At 46.5% G+C, this 25,660-nt stretch overlaps 1 protein-coding gene across 1 annotated transcript in view; it reads right to left on the bottom strand.

The window, feature by feature from the left end:
• TMEM67 (transmembrane protein 67) overlaps positions 1–25,660 on the bottom strand; it is a 2,125,990-nt gene that overhangs the window by 1,848,265 nt on the left and 252,065 nt on the right. The window contains exon 3 of the mRNA XM_069621352.1: positions 6,052–6,142. Coding sequence (XP_069477453.1) covers positions 6,052–6,142 — 91 coding nt within the window. The remainder of the gene's footprint in view (positions 1–6,051; positions 6,143–25,660) is intronic.

The raw sequence follows: 25,660 nt of genomic DNA, 5'->3' as shown, positions 1-25,660 counted from the left end.
TGTTTCCCCTTGGGTCCCGAAAACCATTCCTGTATAATCCGCAGTTGTAATGACTCACAGTATAGCTGGAAATTGTGGTGCCCCATACCACCCTCCCTGCTTGGGGACATCAGCAGGGAGCAACTAACCCTTGGCCTCTTGCCTTCCCATATGAAGTTATCTGTGATTTTCCATAACTCTCCAAAGAAGCTATTCGGGACCGCTAACGGAATGGCTTGGTAGAGCTAAAAGCAGCCAGGGGAGCGTCGCCATCTTTACTGCTGCCATTCGACCCACCCATGAGATCATAAGTATTTGATCCACCCAGGGCTCTATTTAAATGGTGAAGAGGCCTTCAACTCCGCCACTTCCCTTCCTCTCACTGTAAGATTCAGTATTTTCAACTTGGTAATGTTTATCTTGGTGACAGACCGCCCCGAAATACGATAGTAACTACCTACATGCCCGCAGAGACTCTCCCGGCCTTGTGAGTGAGAGGAGCATATCATCCACGAAAGCGGCTACTTTAGGTCGGGTGCCGCCAAAATTAATACCATCCACTTAGCCAAACATGCGCAAGGATTGCAGCAATAGCTACAAGTAGATTGCGCACAGCAGGGGGGAAAGGTGCACCCATGCTTAGTCCCTCTATGTAACTGGATAGCCCGGGACAAGGATCCATTACTGAGGAGGCGTGCCACTGGTGTATTGTAATTGGCCTTAACCATTTGTAAAAATGTCCCTCTCAGACCCATCCTTTCCATCACCTTGAACAGGAAAGACTACTCCACTCGTCGAAGGCCTTCTCGCCGTCAAGTGACAGGAGGACCAAAGGAGTTGAGGTTTTGTGTGCCTTTTCTATCAGGTGTGCCACCCTTAACATCTGCTGCCCTTGTACGAATCCCGACTGGTCTGGGTGAATCAGACTCGGGAGGAGTCGCTCTAGCCTTTTGGCAAGGATTTTGGTATATATGTTGGCATCCACGTTTATCAGCGCTATTGGACTGGACGCCGTTCACCTGGTGTGATCTTTGTTGGGCTTGGGAAGGATTGAACAAGCTTGTGAGATGAAGGACCAAGACTCTAGCGAATGCCTTGTAGTATGCCGCTGTAAAGCCATCTGGCCCGGGTGCTTTATTCGGGTGAAGGGCCGCTATAACCCTGCTAACCTCTTCTGCCACAATCTCCTGCCCCAATGCTTCCCTAACAACTGCTCCCACCAAGGGCAATTGGATCCTGTTCAGGAGGTCTATCTGCAGCTGACTCTGGCTCTGGCATGAGTACGGCTCCACATAGTAGCTGGTGAAACATTCCATTTCCTCCGTGAGGGAGTGGCGGATTCCGTGATCGTCTATTATAGCCGCTATAATGTTGCTACCCGCTGCTCCCCTCAGGAGTCGTGCCAGGAGCGAGTCTGCTTTATTGGCCTTTGCTTAGTACAGCTGGCGGATGAATTGCAATTACTTCTCCGCCCTCTGAGTTTGAAGGACATTACGTTAGCCCGCCGCTGGCGGTATTCCTTCATTGAGGGGCCCTCTGCGGCCCTTTCCCTGTTCTTCACCTCGGCCTCCAGTTGGGACTCAAGAAGCTTCATCTGCCTTTCCCTCTGTGCCTTTACAGCTATAAATTCCCCCCTCATTGTAGCTTTAAATGCGTCTCAACAGATGCTCTCCCCTTTATCCTCGGCTTTATTATTGTAGAAGAAGGCCCTGATCTTATCCTCCAGCTCGCCCTCATGACTGGGTCCCTTAGCAGCTCCCTCGGTACCCTCCAACCCCAGATCCCCGGCCTGCGTCCTGGTAGGTGCAGATCCATGGTAACCACTGCATGGTCCGCTATTCCTTGCGGGCCTAACTCAATGTCCTTGACTGCTCCCAGAAAGGGGGCCCAACACCCACAAATAATCAATCAATGTGGGATTGTGTTACGTGGACATTGGAGAGAAAAGTAAAACCTTCCCTGTCCCCCTTCACTCCCCTCCAAACGTCCCTTAGTCCCAGAGCTTCAAACCTATCCCATAACGAGGCAGAGGCCACCGCCTCCGTGAGAGATGCTCGACAAACTTCTGTCCAGCTCCCGGGACCAGGCCAAATTAAAGTCACCCATTAAAATTATGTGACCTTTAGCAAACCCCTCGAGAATAGCAAGTAGTTCCTTAAAGAAGGCCTCCTGCCCTGAATTAGGCACCTATAGAGGCCAGTGTGTATGTGACCCCCCCTATATAGTCCCCAACTACTATTATAAATCTGCCTCCTCTATCCGACCTTAAGAGTCTTTGATCCTAAGATCCATCTCATTCCAGTGCCACCCTGCTTTTTTTAGTAAGGCTAGAGCCGTGAAAGATTCAAAAATAGCCCTGTAGTTTAAGTCTTGCCTGATCTTTCTTTAAGAGGTGGGTCTTCTGTATCGTGAGTACATCTGGGCCTGATTTCCTAGTGAAATGCTCAACTTTTTTTCCTGCTAAGCGGGGAGATAAGCCCCCTAAAATTGTGTGTTAACCATTTCAATTGTTGTTCTTCTTTCGTGCCCCCTCCATTTCTCTCCCCCATGGTATCTCTCCCTCTCCCCTGCCCGGCAGCCCCTTCCTCCACCACCTTGCCTCGTTCTCCTGAGTCTCCCATTCCCCGGCCTCTCTAGACCCGGCCCCCAACCTCCAGTGCCTGCCCTCCCCTCTCCACCTGTCCATCCTGCCCCCCCCCCCCCCAACTCCGGGATGCCCCCCTGCCAAACTCCCCCTTCCTCACCATTTCACTGCCCCACCCAGATGACTCTGCCCTAACTGAAACCAAGATGGAGCGTCCTCCTGCACTGCCACAGCCCAATTTCCTACGTTCATGCCAGTCAGTCCAGCTCCCGACCCTCCTCTCACATCCCGACCGGCTTGGGGGGGGGGTCTTCAACCTCCAGAAGCCACTGGTTGTGGATCTCCTTGTAGGGCCTTTCAGGGGCACCGCTGCACCCGGAAGGTATATTATTTTGAGCCCCCTCCCAGCAGGGGCACACTCCCCTGGCGGGGCCTATGCCAGGCATACGCCCCCCCCCCCTGCTGCCTCGTCCTCACCTTTGGATCCTTGCTGGGCTCAATCATGCTCCCTGGCCAGCGGGCACCTGGACGCCAGCGGGCACCTGGACTCCACTCCTAACACTGCTGTGGCCCCAGCTCCTTCCCCCTTCAGTTCTTGCAGGAGCCTCCCCCACCTAGCTCCTGGTGGGGCCCCTGCATGCTGCCTTATCTCCCCAGTGTTCGGCTGTGCTGGGGAAATCAATGGGTGCCGTTTGCTACGCTCTGCCTCCTCCTCCAATGTCTTGACATGGGGACGCCGCTTCTCCTCACCATGGTCGTCTGCTTATTTATATGCAGCTGGAGCCTGCCTTCCTCCAAGCCACCTGAACTCCCTCTGCAATGATGCAAAACTTTCCAGCCAGGCAGTAGGGCGCGGGCTGCCCCATCTACCTTTCGTCGCTTTAGGGGCTCAATGTCCTTACGGCCCACCAAGCCGATGCTCGGAGGGCCCCCCGCACCATTAGGTGTGTAGACGTTCACCGCTGCAACCTGATACAATGTCAGGCACCCTGCTGACGCTCCGACACAGTCCGCGCCTCCACTTGCCGACAGACTGTCAGCTCCTTGCCCTGGCCATGGGCCGTGGCTTCCCTCAGCATTCGGAGGCTGACTGCAGGGCAGCGGGCTCCCTCATCTGCCCTCCGCTCCAGCAGCTCTGCCTAACCATCCATGGGCCCTCCTATCCTTGCAAGTCGCTGTTTGATATCGGCGAGCCTCCTCCCCCGGGGCTGTGCGCCTGCTGCTCGCTTCAGTTGGGGCAGCACAGCCCTGTTTCCATTCCTTCCTCCGGATTCCTGCCTGATCACTCACCGCCAGCACAGTCGGGTGAGGCCAGGGGTTACCCTTGTCTCTCCGCTAGTGGCTTCTCACAGCGTCAGGGTGATGGTAGAGCCTATGAAAAGCAACAAGGTTAAGCAGCTGCTGCCGACAAGACTATCTGGTGTAGGCAGTCATCTTGAATCATCAGTCATTCCTGAGTTCCAGTAAACACATGTCAATTAGACACAACATAAACAAGTATTACAAAAGTAAAGCAAAAGCAGTTTAAAAAGTGCAATAATAAAATTAGTTGCTACAAAAGAATAGCTGTTAATTAAAAGAAAACAGGTTTGCACACCTTGGGATTTCGTTCTGACATAATATACAGTCAAAGCATGAGCAAAACAATCTGCTCGACGCCCCTAAGCGGGGAACCTCGATTAAGCCAGAGAACTTTGGGCACGTGAGAACTTTGGGCACGTGCCCAGTTTTAGGCTGGAAACAGGGATCCTGAGGGTTACCTCCGATAGCCCCATTAGCCCCTTTAAAAGGATCATGTGGGTTTACTTAGGTAATAATAGAGTCCCTTCCAGAACTGGCAGCTGATGAAAAGAGCGTACTTATCTAAAAACTGGCCCCATTTTGGAATCACAATTACTTTACTCCAAAATATAGGGCGTGCAATACTTGCACTTCAAAACCCGACCTGGAGCCCTGATGAGGTCTGGGCATTAACAAAGTGCACAATCCCAATGAATACTATAAAATCAACTACCCATGCCTGTATAAAAACAATAATCAAGATTACAGAAAGTTGGAATGTCAATTAACCTCTTGGCTTTATTCAATACATGTTTTAAGACCAGTTTCCTGCCAAGATTATCATATTTCTTTCAGGCAGTAACAAAAGAGGTTTCCACAGCTAGAAAGTTACAGGCAAATATGCTCTCATTCACATGGCCATAAAAGAAATCGAGAGTCTTTAGTAAGGCCTTTATGCGCTATAAGGAAGCAGGGGTTTGGATTGTCCAAATGTTGTGAAATTGTTTTATGTGGGATCCTAACACGACAGAAGCCCCGTCTTTTGCTGGTCACAGTAACAGATGTAATAAGAAAGGATGGTGGTGTTGGTGCGATCATATCGTTAGGTAGCATTTAACACTAAAATGTCATCCACTTAGAAGAGCTGCACATACCGCGGATTTGACACAGAGCCCTTGCAAGAGTGCAATCCTTCTTAGAGGGCCACTCTTATCTGGAGTACTCACTCCCTCAGAACCCTTATTCCAAACAATGCCCTGTGGAGGGCTGCAGAGTTCAGTGCTCTCGCATCTTTTTAATAATATTTTATTATGCTCTTCGGTAAATCGAACCATCTCTAATGGACACGTATTTGTACGTATGTGTATGCTGAGGACCCAGAGTTCTCTCTCCAGTTTGAGGCAAAATAGTAATTATTAGTGGTCAATTTAACACATGTATGATCAAAGAAATTGTCTGGTTGCATCAAATATACTCCGATCATTTATCCATTTCAATTGTGGTTCAACACCTGGAGTGTCATGTTGTTTTGGGATTACAGCCTACTCCTTTGCAACTCGAAAGCACTGCAGCATTAACAGCTAGCGCAGGATCGGCAGGTCAATGCATGCAGAGTTGGAAAAGCATTTATGTCTTCATATTCTTCACTGCCTATTGTGCTTTTTCATTTTACAACAAAAAATACACTAACAAATGCTTTCAAGTCCACTACACCACATTAATGTAATTGGGTTTTTCACTAGGTCATCCAAAGTGCAGGATAGCTAAACATCAGACTCCAAAATGCTACAGCACACTTGGTACTAAGCACAGGTTGAAACATGTGCATTTCATTGACATCAATTGCAGCAGTAGATGCAAGTGGCCACACATAATTGCCACAATACTAAGAAATTAATTGTGCCAATAGTCTCCGCTTAAGAAATAACTCCAGTAGACGTTTCTCATGCAAAGAATATATATTCTATTGGGGACTAAGTCCAAGAACCCAATTGAATTAGAGTAAGCATCCTAAGCGTTTGCAATCGATGAATTAAGGTGTCTTTATCCTTTACAAAATCTTTGAAGGAACCCTAAACTCCTCTTGTGGAGAAATGCTCTTGAGAATAACACTCATCTTTTGCATGGAACAGTCAGCTGCCAGAAGAGTGATCAGAAATCTAGTCTATTTTATGTGGATTTCAAACAGAAACTGTTATTAGTCTTACCTAAAATATCACCAGGAGGACACCAGCATTTTCCTTGGACGGTTAGAACCGTTGGGCATCTAATGCAATTCCAGCCATCTGAAGAAACACCCTATGGAAACAGTCACAAAATGGAAACATCTTTTTGTATTATCCTTTTTGAATTTATAAAAATACATATTTTCTCAAATGTACAACATAAATACATTGTTTCAAATACATAATGCATCTACTCCATAATAAATGATTGACAAAAGGGTTCATAAAAAATTGTGGGCTAAGCAACAAGTCATCCTTTGTCAACAACACCCAAGACTAACCACTTTTATCATGTAGGGTCTATATCATATCAAAGTGTTTGATTGAAAAAGAAAACCAGTAACTGGGAACAATCTTTGTGTAACCTTTACAGAGATAACTATTGTTTTGTGGCGTTCTATCAGGGACACTTATTTTATACAAGGTCACAAATTACCAGATTATTACATATTGTTATCAGATTTAGAGTCCTGAACGCAACCTATGACGGGAGGATAGCTCTGTGTCAATGCAGGGGTCTTGGAAGCAAGACCACGCTGAGCAAACAGGTTCAAATCCCATACCCGTGCCTGGGAATGAATAAATAAATGTAAGAACAAAATAAACGAGCACGTTATAAATAACCTGCCCTTCTACAATGAAACTAGCGCCTAGATACCTACGGGTTATGTGCGGTGCAAATAAATGCAAATATACAAACCAATGGTACGCAGCTGTACTTGAGTAATAACGATGCTGGCAGGTCTGATTCATCATGTTATCTCAAAAGGTGTCGGGCACATTGTACTAGTAGAGGTTAAACGGCATGATTAGTTTCAGTGAGCACCCAATAGTATAAACACCTCAATAGAGTGGTTAAATCAGGTGGATGGAATGATTTACCACACTTTTAAGCACACAATCAAGAAATGCCGGAAATAGCACCTTCACTACTTACGTTGCATTGCACATAGTGTTCTTTTCTCTCTCTCTCGCTCTCTCTCTCTTATATGTCGTCTTAAATGTTGTATGTTCTGTGGCCTAATATTTATGAAACCATTAAAGAACTGTGGATATGGTATGGACTAACAATGCACTATTGATGACATTTTATATCAATTAATTCTGTGGACAACTTGTGTTTGTTTTACTTGGATAATGAAGATGATTTATGTACGCCCTGAAAAAGGACAGACAGTCCGAAATGCATCGGCAAAGGATGCATCTGCCTATGATTTTTCGATTAGATTTAGTACAAGCTGTTATTAATTAAATGTACTTGCTTCATCTTCCATCAAATTTGAATGAACTTTTTCTTTCTAATGACCTAACCAATTCTAACCACTGAGTGGATCTCGGGGTGTGCAGCCCACACCGAAGGCTGATTGGCCTTTATTCCTCCATTTCAAAATTACCAGATCATAGCACCTTCGACATGTCAATCACTGAAATCCAATGCCATTTGTACATCCACATGAAAACAAATGTTATAACAGTTAAACCCTGTAGACAAATGTAACAAGTGTGTGATTTTTAGGATGAACTTAAAATCAAAACCCTTAAGTCTGAAATGCCCAAACAAGCCTCCTACTAGACCATGGAGCCTACAGAAGCATGGTCAATACCATGTAAAGCGACTACACTAGTAACATGGCACTACAAACAATGTAACTTAACCTCTCTCATTGGGTGAGACTTGGGAATGAAACTTCAGTCTATCTATGAACAGACTTCCAAGATATCCCTCCAACAAACACGTCAACCCTTGCTTATTTTCCTGCCTCCTACCCTCCTCTGCCCTTCCGCCCTTTCTTTTGGCGCACAGAAATGTTTGAAAGGGCCTGTAACACATTCCTAATTAATACATTAAAAAGTTCCAGAACTAGTCAATCTCTCAGTGAGAACGTCTGCACACCTCGTAGACATTTCTCAGTCACCAGTGACTACTTTGCGGCCGAGGTGAATTAAAGAAAAGAGCCTTCATTGCTTTTGTAGATCACAATCTGGCAAGTTTGTCAAATATTTCGGGAGGCCCTGTCCAAATGCAGAATAAACCAGGTATTCTTATAACCAAATATATTAATCAGACTAAACATCAACAAGTGTCATATATATAATATGATTTTACAGTATGATAAAACTGGTTTTCTGAAAAATTGGGAAATCATTCAATTCTTACCATCTTGTCATTTGGTCATTATAGTTTTGGACAATGAAAATTCTGGACATGGGTAGGAAAATAAAAATACATCTAGCAATCCGATACTAGTCCCCTTCTGGGCCGTTATGGTTTTCTTTGGTCAAAAGTATTTTATTGATTTTGAAGTGATTTAACACATATTGAAATGTTCAATGTATACAGAGCACAATTATTACCTTTCAAAAGTAAGCAGTACATTCCAATCTAGCCTACCTCCCACCTCCACCCACCCCTTTTTCCTGGTCTGTAGTTTCTCATTTAACAGTCATTGTATTCTTATTAAAGCAAAATTACATCCGCTATCAAACTTCAAGATGCATGTATCGCTAAAATACATACATATAGAGAGCTTTCTGATCCCACAGCTCGACCAGTAGATTACTGGCCCCTCCTTTGATCACACTTGGCGAGCACCAGCTATCCTTAGAAAGTAGAATCATAATGTTTGCTGAAATGTGTGAACGCATTGAGGTCACACATTGAGATAAGTATCATGGAATCCCCTTACTGGACCTGTGAGAAAGTGTAGTTGTATATTGACTCCAGTTACCCAACTGCGGTTTGATGTGTAGGTTTTTTGGTCCAGTGAGCCAGTGGGGAGATGTTAGCCTTTAAGCGTATACACTTGGCAGAGAACGGTGCAAGGGGTGCAGAGAGTGATATATCCCTGGGCTCAGACTTTATGATCCGAGGATTATATCTGTCGTAAGATGTAAACCCAACAGTCACTTCATTTGCACTAGTTTGCCTGCACAACATTTATCCTACAGTGTATGCAACACTAAAAAATAAAACATTATTTTGACATTTTAAAGTATGTATCGCTCTGAAATCAAGGATATAATTGAGAACACACCAATAAATGGCACTAATGAAAAATGCTTAAGGCGTCCTTTGATTACTCACACTGATCGACTCATACTGGATTCCCCCCCGCACTCATACAGTGAATAAATTGAATAGGTATAATGTGTATTCATCGAAAGTAATTTTGGGTTTCCCTCCAAAGTATTTTAGACTAAGTGCACAAAACCATTGTGGGCATTCCCTGAATGCAACTTGACCGCAAATGCTGTTTGGCCATCTATCAAATCCATAAGATGTTTCTGCATTGTCAAAAGATGCCAAAGCTTCTGCCAGTATTTGGGCCTACAGGTTTCCTCGACATCATCTCTATAATCAATGTTGCTGTTACAATCTTCATTTGAAAACAGCAGGTGTCCACAACCTTTGTGGAACACTCCCGTCCCTTGCACACCCTGTAGTTGAAAACACAACCAAATTCTCTTGCGTAATTTAAAAGATAAGACTTTATAAAAGGATGATTTCGTCATCCATGAATTGTGTACCCTAGTTGGGGTTAATTTAGACAAACAAAAAATTCAACATTCAATTTGTATCAGTTCATAGCCAACATATATAACAAAGTAAACTGATTTTTACAGTACATGGTACAAATAGTAACTATTTTTTAAAGTCCAGACAACCAAAAACTTTCATTTACAATTCATGTGGCTTATAGTAGACAGTTTATACTTGATTTTAACTCCTAATCCAATGTACACAGTGATATGTGATATGTTACATGCATCTTAGCAGGCAGAGTCAAAATCTTCAAAGTACAGTATGCTTTACGCGTTTCGGAGCGAATAGATCCCCTTCTTCAGAAGATGTCTACTAGACGTGTTTTTTCTTCAGTTTATCTGTGTCGACAGTAAAAAGTATATTGTTATTTTAATCATAATGATACATCGTAATACCTGTCTGTCATGACTGGATTTTTCTTTATATATAATCACCTGTTAGTTTCTTAGTATTGTCTCAATTTGAAATTTAAGTCCCATCTTGATTAGTATATTCTTGTCAATCCTAAAAAAAATATATATAAAAAATATATAAAAAAGGGGTTGTAAATCCCTACCGTTGTGAGAAGTAAAGATGTTAGATATCAACAATCATGTTTGCATTCTCAAACATGTCCATTAGAAAAAGGATATTAGTAATTACCTGATCTGCAGGTCGTAGTCAGAATTATGGATAATCTCCCACTTCCTTTAAGCTATATAATCCTGTAGTGGGTCTTAGTAGCACAATCAGAGGTAATGTCGGCCCTGTAGACGGAAAGAGGTACCTCAGGGGCTATTCTTACCAGTTTAGAAAAACGCTATGAAATCATTCTATGTGGTGAGTATAAAGTTCTAACATAGTTTACCTGAAAAAGGGGACGCCCTTGTGCATGTATCCTGTGGTGAAGCTCGTTCCAACGGCAACTAAGAAAAATGGCCACCGTGATGTTTATATTGCGTAATGACGTAAATGCGTGTCAACGTCGTGACGTCGCAGTGTTTATTTTTGACGCGATACAATGTGTGGTATTTATAAAACAGGGTAGAGTCTAAAAGACTAGGTTGGAATCTCTATTTTTAACATATTTAATGGTGAGTAATGTAGGTCCATTGAGCTATTACATGGATTTAGAAGATATGGTATTTAAAATTATCGCAGTCTCGTGATTAGAGGAAAAATCCAGCACACTCACAGTCTATCTGTTATTAAAAATAAATGTATATCCTCTATGTCAATTAATTACAACCAGGTGGCATCAATGTGGGTGTGTATATCCATTTCATTGTTTTAAGTAAAAAATACAAAAAAGGTCCTATCAAGCATTGATAGTGTTGAGAACACAAACAATCTAATGGCCTGGATGTATTTGCAACTACAGTAACTATTCTTTAGATGGTCAAGGAGCAGTGAATATATATTTTATTGTTAGATATTTTTAAATGTCCACTTTAGAAATTTGTGTTAGTGCAGCTAGTCATTAAAAAATATATTCAAAAGTCTACCAGTAAACTTATAAGGAGACTTATAAGAAAACACCCAAATTAAATTCTTCATTCATTCCGTTGGGAGAAAGACTGTTCAGTTTTTCAATCCAATGTAATTCTCTCTGCCCCATGCGTCTGCCATGGTCCCCCCCCTCTAGGTAATTTTTTCACTTCCTCAAGAATAATGACTTTAAGTTGGGCTATTGTGCGTTTATTTTGAGAGAAGTGTCTAGCGACAGGAGATTTGATACTGTTGGTACGGATATTGCTCTTATGTTCATTCCATCTTTCTTTAGCTTTCCTGATGGTTTGCCCTACGTAGAAGATACCGCAGCGGCAACTGAGACCGTAGATGACTGATTTGGTGTTGCATGTGGTGTAATGATTCAATCGAATTTTTTGTCCACTGTTAGGGTGCCTCACATAGCTACCCTTCATCACATTATTGCAATTGCCGCAATTTAAGCACGGAAATGTGCCTGTCTTCTTCTTCTTCAAAGTTTGTTGTTTGTCTTGTTTGATTTTTTCTGCTTTCACCAGTTCGTCTTTGAAGTTTCTTCCCCTCTTATATGCAATTAGGGGAGGTTTTGAGAATAGTCTGTCCAGTTGTGGATCCATTTTGATAATATTCCAATTTTTCTTGAAGATCCTGGTATATGATGACTTTGGGCAGAATATCTCAAAGTATGGAGAAATGGAATATCCTTAGATTTGTTCTCATTAATAAGGAGATCCTTTCTTTCAAGTCTGTCGACTTTATCTTTAGCCTTTTCAATGGTGTCACTAGGGTAGCCTCTTTGTCTATATTTCTCGGCCAGCAGTTGATTTTCTTGTTGTAATGTCGCAGTGTCTGACGTTATTCTTTTAAGCCGTAAGAATTGGCTATAAGGTAAATTATTCCTTAAATGATCAGGATGATGGCTCAAGTAATGTAGTGAGTTGTTCACGTCTGTCGCTTTGTGATAAACATTCGTGATTATCACTCCATCTGGTCCATTCCACAGTTCAACGTCTAGAAAGTGTAGTTTGGGTTCTCCCACCTCCATTGTAAATTTAATCTGATTGTGAAGGTGATTAATGAAGGCCAAAAAAGCTTGTAGATCATCTGTTGATCCTCTCCAAACGACAAAAATGTTGTCTATGTAACGTTTCCATGTTATTAGGTTCTGTTGCCATTGATGTGCATTGAGTATTCGTTTGCTCTCTAAATGAATCATGAACAAATTAGCATACGCCGGAGCCATTGAGGAGCCCATAGACGTGCCTGATGCTTGTAGATAAAATTGTGATTTGTTTCCGAAATAATTAACCAGTATAATCTTACTGAGTTCCAGAATGAAAGTTTTGTTGGCTTCACAATTATTACTCAGCAATGCCCACTCTAGTGCTTCCAATCCGTCCTGATGCGGAATTTTCTTTTTAAGGGATTAAAGAAAATCCCTAAACCGATTAGGGTAGTAATTACCTCTGGTGATTTGTGGGTGTAGCCAGGTTTTGCAGGAAAGTCTTAATATTAGACCAGAGTCTGTGCGTGCTCTGTGGAATATACAAATACATGTGTAAATGGTACCTTTAGAACACTCTTGTTCTTCCCTTATTCCCTCCCTCTTTGTTCCAGAATGGCCTGGATGTGGCAAAGTTTGAGAATACTAACCATTTCAGGATTAGTAAGTAGCCTCAGTTGGGATGGTAGGCCGTGTTAATCCGACTGGGTAATTAATGGGAACGGCAAAACACAAAAGGAAAAACATTGGTTTCCTGGTACATAGTTCCTCTACTTTAAGTTAGTTTAGGTAAAGTGGAGTATAGGTGATATTGTTCACTGTGTAGCATCCAACCTACCATGTATGGAAGCTTGTATCCATTCAGCAGGCATCTAAAGTTAAGCCAGTAGTCACAGGGTCAAGTAGGTCCTTAGTGTGCTTCTGGTGTCCTAGATGCAAGTAATACATGAATGAATCTAGCAATTTGGTTCCTCTGGGTGTCTAGTGCTCAGAACATTCAAGTTGGTAGCTTATGCATTGACACACAATTATGTGCTTCTCATTTAGTAGCATCAATAGCTTAGATGTCCAATGTTGTACGTTGTATATCGGTCCAATGTTAAGTGATATAGTGCAGTATCCAGGTTGAGCGTTATTGTAACAAGTGGAACAATGGGAGTTGAAACCATCTTGTTAACGTATATTAGATACAGAGTTTGTTTTCTGATGAGACGCTCCTGTGCTCGTGGCTATGTGCAAAGTAACCAGGCAGTTAATGGGTTGTTTGGAACCTTACGTAGCTCGCTGTTATCCGTAGATGTAGTGACATGCAGGTGTCCGTAGTGTTTATGGATCAAGTTATGCTCCTCCTGTAACATTAATATAATTATTAAACAATTATAGCGCGAGTGATATTGTTGGGGTGTGGTAAACGGCATCCTGCCCTGAGGCTGTCTCAAAGGGTTGTTGTGGTAGCGAAATGGGGGCACAAAGCATCAAGGGGCATTCACTCTAGTGAAATATGTTGACTGAAGACTTGTATTTGGTGTTTGCTGTGGAGGGCAGAAATGTAAACGTGACCGTTGGTGTTAAACCCCATCCTTCATTTATTGGACCTGTATGCTTGAACTCTGTGTGATGTGAGGAATCAGAAGGTGTCTCACCTGCTGGCCCCAGGGGGGGGGGGGGGGTCTCTCTCTCTCTCTCTCTCAGGTGCCAGGGCACGACCATCGCCTTTGGATCCAGACCCTGGGGGTGGACCAGTGTGGGAGGATCACCTGAGTGAGGGGTCTTCGGTGAGTGAGACACCTGATAGCGAGACGCGGTATCCCCCTCCCTGTAACACCTTTACCCCATCCGACTCGGTAGGATATGTGGGAACTTTACTCCTCCCTTCACATGGAAGGCCCGCTCTGGGGGGAAAACAGACTCACACCTTAGCATTGTACTGGACATGTCCCACTACTATTGTCAGGCAATTACTGGTAACCACTCACACCTGACTTCCATTAGGCTGCCCCACAAGGATAAAGATAAAAGGCAGAGCAGAGCAGGAGAGCACACTCTTAGCGAGGCAAAGCACACGAAGGAACAACCTTTTCCAGATGGCAGCTGAATGAGGGCAGAAAGACGACAAACCAAGAAGGGTGCGCAAGGAGAGAGATACCCTTGACCTTTCCGTCGAGAAACCGTTACTTTCGAGGATCGTTCAGATTAAGGCCAGGAAACCAGACTGAAGAATCCTGCATTGTGTGTCAGAGATACCCGAGGCACTCTTGCATGTCTGATCAAGTCGGGGAGGAGCAGCAGCTTCTGTGGTACCATTCTTGGCTCTGGGATCAAAGAAGCGCAAGAAACATCAACACAGCCAGTGAGTTGGGGAGACCAATGCAAGACCGGTCTGTGTTGAAGTCAAGGTTGCAAGCAGCAACAATGTATAAAGAGCGTAAGAACAAACATTGGTAATGCGCGTTATGAAAGGCGCAAGGAAAGCTTAATTGCTGATGGAAGTCTGAACTTTAACAAAGAAAGATACAATACCAGCGACAGAGTGGTCCGGCACTGCAAGTGTGTTCAATCGGAGGTCTGAGGTATCCAGCCAAGAAGTGGCTGAAACGTTAGTCAAAAAAAGATGGGAATGATGAGTGAAGTGAATTGAAGTGGTCCTGCGGCGGTTTAAGCAAAATTCATTGCACAGTCTGATTTTTTGACACAAAGAGGAAAACTTATAAAGTGTGATTACATGGTCTGAACCCGATCGAGGGAGACCAGTTGTGAACATTGTGCTAAGGGGATCGAACCCAAACGAAAGGAGATCCATGGTCCGAGCCCGATCGAAGGAGACCAATGGTGAACATTGTGTTAAAAGGGAGTCGGAGCCTGTAGGAGGGAGACAATGGTAAATTGTGAACCTGTAAACTTATGAATGTGAAAATCCTTATAAGAAAGGAACTTGGGTGCTTGTTTGTTACATCAGGTCCTCTGCAGTAAGACCTTTACTGGGGAAGAGACTGTCACAGAAGGCCCAGATACCCGATACCTATGCTTTGAACTATATCCTTCTGGCAGAGAAGCCAGAGTGTGAGCGAAACTCGAGCGTGCCACCTTGTCCCATGCTAAAAACGCAGGGAAGGGAAGCCAACTGCCCAACTATCCTGACATTTCATTTCTTAAACACTTTTCTTTTTGCATACATTGTTGTGTTCCTCACCATTTGTATTTAGAAGTAAGGATTGGCAATAGGTTTATTAGTATAGGCCCTGTTATTTTGACAGAGACTCGCCTAGGACTGCGTTATTATTTGATAGTCATAGCTTGCTCCCATCCTTAGATTTAGGGTAAGATAGGTTCAACCAACCTGTTGAAATACAATAAACACCCTTGAACTGTGATCACTTGTGTATGTCTTCACTGTTTGATAGCATGCCTTCCTTACAGTGAACATAGACTACACGTGTTTTTCTCTTTAAAATTGACAAAGGAACTTTCATTAAATATTGGTATGTTTCCTTTCTGAAATGTGTTGGTGAAGAGGTAACAAGCCATGCTTTGGAATAGCTTATGCAGCAATCTGGAATTTTACAAAACCCCTCTTCCCTCTCCTGCTTGCTTGGAATAGGAGGTACGAGTAATATTCCCATGAAGCCCGGCTTAGTGCATTTCTCTATGTAAGGTTTCATAAAGTAGCACGTAAAGATACAGTAGATTAGCATACAGGCCATGTGTCGGACACATCTGGCGCAGGCTGCCTCCACATTTTTACATTCTTTGCTGTGAGCATTGACAAGCCATGAGCCCAAATCTACTTGTTAAAATAGATAAACCCTCCCTTTATTGGCTGCAGGGCATATTGTATATTTACATTTTTCGTTTATTTTTTAAGGATCGCACAATGGCGGATATTAAGCAGGAAAGGTGGAACATTTTACTCCCTGCCCTCTTAGGTTACCTATGTTTGCTCCTTCTGTGCTAAGTAGTGGTTGGGAAGGCAGTCCAAGTCAATTGCACTGATTCCTGGCAGATGGTGCCCATTTCTGTGGGTGCGCATGCCAATATTAGGATTGTAGCAAATTGTGGCTAGTGAGGGACACTGCTTGATGTTCAGAGTGACATTAAATGTCCTTAAGTGTGACATATGGCATGGAGGGGGGTGCTCTGATACGTGGCTGAGACATGGTCGCCGCCTGAGAAGGCTCAGTCAGAGGCCGAAATATGCTGTCCAAGAAATCCTGCCTTTGTCGTGCTGAAGCAAGAAGGAAGCGGTGCTCTACATTCTGTATTATTCTGTGAACACTGCCAACTAAAAGTCGACTCGGGAGGACCTCCCTGTGGGGGGTGGGGAACCGGGGAGGGGACGGCAGCCAGATCAACCGGCACTGTACTGAAGGGCCGGCGTGGTTCCCAGTCATACCTCGGGACATGGAGCATAACCTAGATACCACCACACCCCGCCTGCAGGAGCAGAGTTAGCAACCCTGAGCCCATCCACCCGTAAACACTGAGTGGAATGCGGCCTGTGCGGGCCCTCCGGGTGCCAAGGAGGGCTGCAGCCCGGCCCAATCACCCTGGCACCGCCGGGGGTTGTCCTGACCATTGGAGCCCCGGCTCAGGGGGAGTGTGGGCCCCCCCCCGCATGGTGAGTGGCCTGCGGATGAGGCAGGCATCCCGCTCCCAGGTAGGTGGCGACAAAATATAACAGGGTCCAGAGCAATTCAAGTGAAGAGAGGTGGTGTGATTGGGGGAGAGGTCGGCTGGGGACATACCACATGGGTCCGCTGGATCCGAATGGTACACATGGTTTGCACCATCTTGAGGACCAGTGAGAGCCAGCACTGCTAACTGCCCAGCAGTCGGAGCCTTATCATCCGGAGCCCAACCCTGCTCAGTACATTTCACACAGGAGGGATACCATTTCTGGGCCCGGCGCCCCTCTACACTGCCGGGGCTTGGGCACCCTCCAGCTACGGGCCGGGTTACGGTCACGCCTCATACGGATGGTGAGTCCTGGGGACAACCCCTGGGGGGTTTCCACCTACCTCTCCCCCGGGTGGCACCGGGTTCAGAGGGACTGATTCACCCGGTGGGTCCTTTGTCGATGGTCCCCATCTCCCACCCTTCCAGTTTGGCAGAGTGATCGGGTGGGTAACAACAACTTGGGCCTCGACCTTCTCCGCTGGCAGCCTCCCCCACTTCACAGGCTGTACAGCTCTTTAGTTCCTTGGCCCCTGCAGCCGATAACCCATGGGGGAGGTGGAATAAATACAGAAGGCTCAAGTGGAACCAGTTCTGTTTGTGTATCCATCTTAAGCACTGCAGAGATACCTGGACCCCATCCTCTTTCCAGAACTCTAGCGTAGTAGTCTGCACACCTCCGGCCCCCTGTCGCAATGTACTCATCAGGGTGGTCTGGCTGGTCCTGCAGAGATCTCGGAAGGTCGCAATCTCAAAGGGCTGGTGACCTACCCTTGGGGCATGCTGCCACCATGACTGCCCTGGGCTTAAAGGATATGCTTGAGAATTATAGTGCGCTGCTGAGCACGAGACAGGAGTCCTCCAACACCCCACTCATCCGCAGAGACCTGTACAGGTTACGGGGTCCCACATGGAACACAGTGCCGTAAGTCCTGGAGACACGAGGAGAGAAAGAGGGCCCTCCGGACGCTTCAGGCACAGTCACCCCTCGACGCCACATTATGGGGAACCCCAAGAAGCAGACGAAGATGGATCAGTTTGCCAGAGCCGACCAGAACCCTCCTGTCGCGGCAGAAATTACAGGGCCGTCCCACTTTGATGTCTCTGCTTTGAACCAGACGTTGTTGGCGCTTAAGAGCAGCACTGGCAATATGGATGCTAAAATAGATGCGCTAACCTGCAAGGTGGATGTATCAGCGATCCAGATCGACTAGCTCTGTGGTCGGATGACAGAAGTCGAACACAGGATTGGAGAAGGGGAGGACAAGGTCGCAATACTGCAACGTGAGGTTGTCACCCTACAACAACTATTAAAAAGGTGGTAGCGAAGAATGGTGACCTCGAGGGGAGATCCAGAAGAAACAATATACGGATAACGGGGGTGGCTGAGTCCACACCCATAGACAACATGGAACAATTTGTGGAAAAACTGCTGGAGAATCCGCCAGTTACAAATATGTTCATGATTGAGCGAGCTCACCGCTCGTTATCCTCCAAGCCTACCAGGGGCTCCATAGAGGGCTATTGTAGCTTGTGTTTTCAACTACAGAGACAGGGGTATTCTCATTCGAGCAGCTAGAGAGAAGGTGGTCTTGCAGTGGGGTTCAGCGACCATTCGCCTTTACCCAGACTTCAGTCAGCATGTCCAGGACCAGAGAAAGACTTTTCAGACTTTTCAGTCTGTGAAGAATATTTTAAGAAAAAAGGAGATACGATATTCAAGTTGTTGCCTGCAAAGCTTCGGGTGGTGCACGAGGGCAGTCTCTCCTTTTTCGCAAGGGTGACAGTTGCCCTGCCCAAATAATAAAGGACGCAGCTAGAGATTTAGCCCCATTTATCTCGAAGCTCATTAACTCCTCCTTCAAATCCAACACAGTGCCAGCCAACCTAAAAGAATCGTGGGTCCTCCCCCTTCTTAAAAAACAAACCCTTGACCCTTCCATCCCGACTAACTATAGGCCTATCACCACTGTACCCTTTCTACTAAAAATCATCGATAGAGTGGCCTATCTCCAAATTCAAGATTACTTAGAATTCAACCATCTACTTGGCTCACGCCAATCGGGCTTCCGCCCCCTCCATGGCACCGAAACAGCCTTAATAGATCTTAAAACTAAAATGGATGAATTTAAGGATAGTGGTAAAACAGCGCTGCTGCTCCTACTGGACCTGTCAGCAGCTTTTGATCTGGTGGATCATGCAGTCTTATGCAACCACCTCAAGCTCGCTGCCAACTTCACAGGAGAAGCTATAGCATGGGTACAATCCTTTCTAGCCAACCGCACCATGAGAGTGTTTTCCACATCCACCTGTGCCGACCCCATCCAAATTACATGTGGAGTCCCTCAGGGCTCTTGTGTCTCACCCACCATGTACAATATCTTCACTAAGCCACTGTTTGACAAGTTGGACAGACTGGGTGTCACCTATACAAATTACGCAGATGACACCCAGATCCTCATACCCCTTTCGGGCAACTATGGAGCGGACCTGGCTTTGGTGAATAAAATCTACATCCTCATTCAGGCATGGATGGCCACCCATGGCCTCTGCCTGAACGACGATAAAACTGAAATATTGCTCCTCGGCTCAGACCATAACCTTTCTAAACTCACCCTGGACTATGCCTCATTCAACATCGACAATAATACTATTAAGGTTATGCGCGAGGTTAAAACTCTAGGTTTTTACCTCGATTCAGCTCTCTCCCTCAAAAAGCAAGTGAACTCCCTAGCCTCCACAACCACTTACACGTGTAAACTTATCCGTGCTGCCAGACCCTTCCTGTCAAGTGCCAGCTGCCTCACCTTGGCCAATGCTCTTGTCATGTCCAGACTGGACTATTGCAACGCCCTATATTCAGGTGCAAACAAGGCGGTCACAGACAAACTACAAAGATTACAGAATAATGCTCTTAGAGCAGCCCTGAATATCCCACGTAGAGAGCACATTTCCAAACATCGGACCGAGGCACACTGGCTCAAGATCAAGGACAGAATCTTCCTCAAAACCATCTCTCTCACAGCCAAATGCCTTAACAACCAAGCACCCCCATACCTAGCTGAAAGAATCCTATGGAGGTCCTCTAACCGATCGACAAGATCTGCCAACACCTACTTACTTGAAGTCCCTAGATTTAAACTCACCACGGCGGGTGGATCTAGCTTCCCAGTCAGAGCTGCCCAAGCATGGAACACACTCCCACTTGACCTTAGACGCCCCCTACCTTACACTAGATTTAGATCTAATGCCATCAAATGGCTGCACAACAACGATTGCAACACCTGTTAAGACAACATTCCTCTGCGCTTCCTCCTGCTGATCCTACATGTACTGCCTCACTTGTATCACCTGCTGTAAAGTATCACTTGCTGTAAATTACCACTGTTTTTGTAATAGGCTGTGTTCAGGCCTCTGTAACTAAGTTTCGAATCTACTTGTTTTGCTGCGCCCGACTGCCCACGGGCTTGGAGCGCATTAATAAATAAATAAACAAACAAACAAACAAACAAACATCCCCGGAAGCGGCTGAAAGTTTTGCCGTGGATATCCCGGACCCGGGGGGCATCCCCCCTAGATCACCATAACACTAATACTACAGACACGGAGTCCAGTGCAACTTATTGATTTGTACAGAGAGGCTGGCGGCTAGAGCGGTTTCACTCTGCAGTTTCTGTATCTTGGGCACTGCCAGCTATGTTAATCATGCACAAATGTGGTATAGGCCTTTCGTCACACTGCCGCCGCCGGCCCCCTGCGCTCAGTGGCACAGGAAGCTTTGGTTAGGGTTGTTGGTAGATCTGTCTAGGGTGGGGCGTGGACAGGGGAGACAGGTAGGTTTTTGTTGCTGGCGTGGGCGGAGGGTGGCACGAGGGAGGTACTTCAAGTTATGTTGTGTTGTGGGGTTAGGGCTGGGATTCGTGAGGGTGCTGGGTCTAACCGGGTCCTAGACACTCCCGAGGCACTCAGATTACCAGGATTGTTTTTTTTCTTCAATATATACCCATGAGGGATCATGAAACAACCAATAGCGGACGGAAGGCAGGGACAATGAGGTCACGCTGCTAATCTGGAAGATATGGGGGATTACAAATGGGAAAAAGGCACGCCCGATTTCAAATTATGCCAAGGACCACAGAGTCAATGTTTTGAGTTTACAAGAGACCTATTTGGGGATGGGAAGTAAGCTCTCCAACCTTGCGGGATGGGGTATCCACAGGTATTGCTAGTCCTTCACTACTCATTCCGGAGTGGTAGCCATCTACATCCACCGCTCACTGGAGTTTAAACTCCATGTGCAATTTGGGGACAGAAGATTTCTCTTGGTGGCCGGGGAGATATCGGGGTGGCTTCTCATTGTCAATGTGTATGCTCCTAACTATGATGACCCGGACTTCTTCCAGGGTTGTGCAGATCACCTATGCACCTTCCCGAATTATGAGGTGATGTGGGCAGGACATTTTAACATGGCTCTTTTGCTAGACTTGGACAGATCACTCTAAACCCAGACCACCCTATCATGGGCTGCCCAGAAATGGCCATCTATAGCGGGGTGTCATGACCTTATCGACTCCTGGTGTCTTCTTCACCCTTCCAGCAGGGAATACACTTTCTACACCGGAGTCCACGGCAACTCCTCCAGGACAGACTATGTTATGCTGTCTCCCGAACAGATCCGTCCGACTCTGAGCCCAGATCCTACCCAGGACTATATCTGACCACTCCCCGGTCCTGGTACATATGGCCGGTCCCGCCCCCTAGAGGATACGGTTTTCTGAGATGAGATCCGACAAGATATTACCCCCTTCTTCCAAATTACTGTGGGTTCAGTCTCCAATCCCAGGGTCGTGTGGGAAACATTTAAGGTATACCTCCGGGGATGTTGTATGTACAAAGAAGGGGGGGTTCTGAAAAGTATTTGCAGGCCCATCTCCACAGTGGAACGTGATATTAAGCGGATGGGGACCCAACGGGGTCAACTCAGCGGATATACAAGCACTGCTGCGGGAAAAACGTGTGGAAGTGGATGATCTAATGAGTAAGGAGGAATGTTTCCTGGGAGATCCAATAGCGTCGGCCGGGTATGGCGAAGGCGATCGCCGGAGCAGGACGCTGGCCTGGCCAATAAAACGGGACCAACACCTAGACTCTTATAGTAGAAATCGAAGGAGACACTGGGGAGCTCACCAGATATGATATGGCATTTATAACACGCCTATAAACAAGCGTTTCAAGTCGCGACACCAGTGATGGCGTGAAAATTAATGAGGCCTTTCGGAAATTCTATGACCAGCTATATACCACCCAATGTACTCCAGTACTTGGATAGAATTGCACTGGGCTGGCTGGACCCTGCGCAGGGTGCTCTATTGAATGACTCCCTCAATCGATGAGGAGTTCCTTAAGGTGATTTGTTCGCTCCCCAGCAATAAGGCCCCTGGTACCGATGGGATCACGGTGGAACTAGATTAGGCATACCCACACTTACTGATTCCCCCGGTTACAGGAGATGTACGAGGCGGCCCATTCTTCGGGGACACTCCCCGAGTCCACCGGAACGGCCCCGGTGACAATCCTGTGAAGCCTGAAAAAGACCCTGGTATGTGTTCCTTCTATTGGCCTCTTTCCTTGATCAACACCGACAATAAGATTCTGGCGAAACTCCTGGCCACTCGGCTTCTCCCACACATGCCCAGCCTGGGCCAGTTTCATTCCAGGGCGGTACACTCAAAATAAGCTTTGCAGACTGTTTATGCTAATGCACAATGTGAATCCAGAGATCTCAATTGTAGTCGCCGCTTTGGACGCCGAAATAGCGTTTGACTCTGTGGAGTGGCCTTTCCTCTTTGGGGTCCTCAGATGCACAGGCCTGGGCAACTCTTTTATACAATGGACATGTCTCCTCTACACAGTCACCAAATCCTTGGTGTATACCAATCGCATGCAGTCGGAGGCAATCTATACTGCACGTGGTACCCGGCAGGGCTGCCCATTTTCCCCAATACTGTTCGCCCTGGCGATTGAACCCTCGGCTTGCATGCTGAGGGAGCACCATGCACACAGGGGGGTGAGAATTCACTCGAACAACTCCATTATCTCCCTTTACACAGATGATATGTTACTATACATGTAACACCCCACAAAGAATCTACACCCCATGATGGAGGAAGTTGGTGTCAGGTCAACGGATCAATTGGGCAAAATCAGAGGTCCTCCCCCCCCCCCCCCACCCGACACCCTGCATTGCTCAGAAAGTTATCGGTGGCGCCTTCAGTTGGCGCCCACAAGGTATTCGGTATTTGGGTATAGAAGTCTCCACATGTACGGGCTCGCTGTATAAGTATAACTACATGGACGTTATGGAACACCTGGAGCACAGAGTAGATGCCTGGATCCGCCTTCCTATATCTCAGACTGCCAGGATCTCTCTGGCTAAGATGTTGATCTTACCGAACATCTGTATATATTTAATACCGTCCCGATTTGTCCCCTGCAGGTGTTGATGGTACGACTTAGGGGGTGGATTAATAGGCTTATTTGGGATGGTGGCGAGGACCATATATCACTATACAACGTGTCGCCCTGATTCACAGGGGGGTTTGGACTTCCCGGATCTATTTTTGTATTTCCTGAAAACCCAACTTCAATACCCGGTCTGGTGGTGGTCCCCTGCGACTGACCTCCCACATACCCTTATTGAGAGAGAGAGAGAGAGAGAGAGAGAGAGAGAGAGAGAGAGAGAGAGAGAGAGAGACGCTGCTCCCCAATGACGCCGTAGGCCTACTGTGGGGGACCCCGGAGGGACAGCCAAGAGTCGAGGTACAACCACTGACAGTAACACTTAAAGCCTGGGAATACCTTGCAGGACTGGTGGAAATTAAGCAGTGGTACTCCCCCCTGTATGGCAATATGTTTATGTTTGTTAATTTGTACATTAGAGGTAAATATGACGTTGGAGGTATTCCGCTCACCCACGAGAAGATGTTCCGACAACTTTGTTAAACTAAACGTTCACTCCCTGGGGGATCTAGCACCAGATGGCAAATTAGTTTTGTAGGTGGAGCTGAAGGACCGGGGCGAATGGTCTCCCATTACGATATTCCTATACTACCGACTACGGCAGGTAATTAGATCCAGATGGCCGGACTTCCCTAGTGCTCCGCCTGTCTCTCCATTAATGCAGTACATTACCTCTCCCCCCACCACTAGCAAGCTGGTCTCCTCTCTATACAAAATTGCCTCAGTAAACATGCCACCCCCTGCAGGTCCCTATAGCAACAGGTGGGAGGCCGCTCTGGTGAAGGCGCTGACAACCGAACAGTGGGGTATGGGGGGTGGCGGGGCTCCTGATAATCGAACAAAGATCCTGAAGCAAAAACAGAGTAAAGAAGCAGAAACAAGCACCAACGAAAAAGCCACAGCGTTATGAATATGCCGTGCACATAATACCCGGTAAAGCGAGGGAGATACCTGTAGGATGAACAGCATATGGCCGTAAGAATTTTGGCATTGGAAGCGAGCAGCTGCAACAAAGTGGCGTTGGGGCAAGAACAAACAGGAGCTGGAAACAGGCAGCATGGATCTTAGAAGGAGCCGCATCGGAAACCACGGATGAGAGGAGGCAGGTTGCGCTGGCTACAGTGTGTCTGAACACAAATATAAGCGTCACATGGACGCGTACGAGGCCTGATAGAGTGGAAGATAAATTATGGCGAGAACTGCAAAGTGGACGGTGGTGTTCGGCACAAGCAGAACTTCAGACACGAAGCCGACGTACAGCTGGACAGGAACTGTAGTCTCTGGGCAGACCTGCTGTGCAAGCAGAGACTGGAAAAGCTGGGAAGAGAGCGGATAGGGACACAGACAAGCGGCACAGGCACACAAAGATACTGTGCCAAGGTGCACAGCAGGCCAGACTGCGAGCCCCAGATGGTCCGTTGGAAAGCGAGCCGTGATGCACAGAGCATGACAAAGTGAAACTGTGGACCTCCCAACATAACGTACACCATGGAGGAGCTTGGGCGTCTTGCACAATATTAGAAGGGTAGTGCGCTGAAGTCGAGCCCATAATCAGCCCCAGCTGCTACAGGCCACCAGAGAGCTCATCATACAGATTGAGGAGGGGGACGGCACAGTCCTCGGGCAACGTCAACTTACAGACGGGCCCTCAAGAACTGGCGAACAACGCGCAGCATTGTGTGGAGAAGGGACCTGGCCATAAGTGTACTGCAGGGTGATGAGGAGCCCTGGCCGGAGTCGAGTTGCTCCAATGGGTGTTCCTTTTTGGAGCGGGCTGAAGCCCAAGTACAGAGGCTGTGTGAGAACCGCAAGGTTTAGGGAAGACAGTGAACGGACCATCTACAAGCGCTATTAACGTGGGCGTGAGGCGGAACGAATATTGGCATTACATGGATGGCAAGCAGACTGCACATAAGGGTTGCTGAGTGAGCTGAGCTGCCGCCTAAAGCAGGCTGGGCACTAAAGCGCTAACGCAGCATATTTGCATGAAGCACTAAAGCAGGACCAAGGTGCGCAGCAGGGAGACCTGGAGACATAGGGAAGGTCAACGGGAAAGGAACAGGGGCTACACATAACCACAGGCCCCATGGAGCGCAGGAGTGCGACCCGACCCTGTACTATACAAGTGTTATAGGGGGGGCAACAACGAATGGCAATTAAGCACTAATGTAGGAAACTGAAATGGTGCTGGAATAGGAAAGTGAACACACAGATAGCCCGAGGCATCACTGGACTGTTAATAACACTATCAGGGTTCAGCTGCCACATAGTAAGCCCTATAGGGTGCAAGAGATGAGGGCGAGACTGCACAAGCCCAACTACTGCTCACAGCAGGAAAGGCAATACAGCTCCCCACAGAGATGGGTTCTCACTGCACCTTCGACCAA

This window comes from Ambystoma mexicanum, chromosome 5q (assembly GCF_040938575.1).
Source record: "Ambystoma mexicanum isolate Mex_15411 chromosome 5q, UKY_AmexF1_1, whole genome shotgun sequence".
Classification (NCBI taxonomy): Eukaryota; Metazoa; Chordata; class Amphibia; order Caudata; family Ambystomatidae; genus Ambystoma; species Ambystoma mexicanum.
Note: the sequence above shows the minus strand (reverse complement) of the source record. Positions and strands in the feature narration are given on the sequence as shown.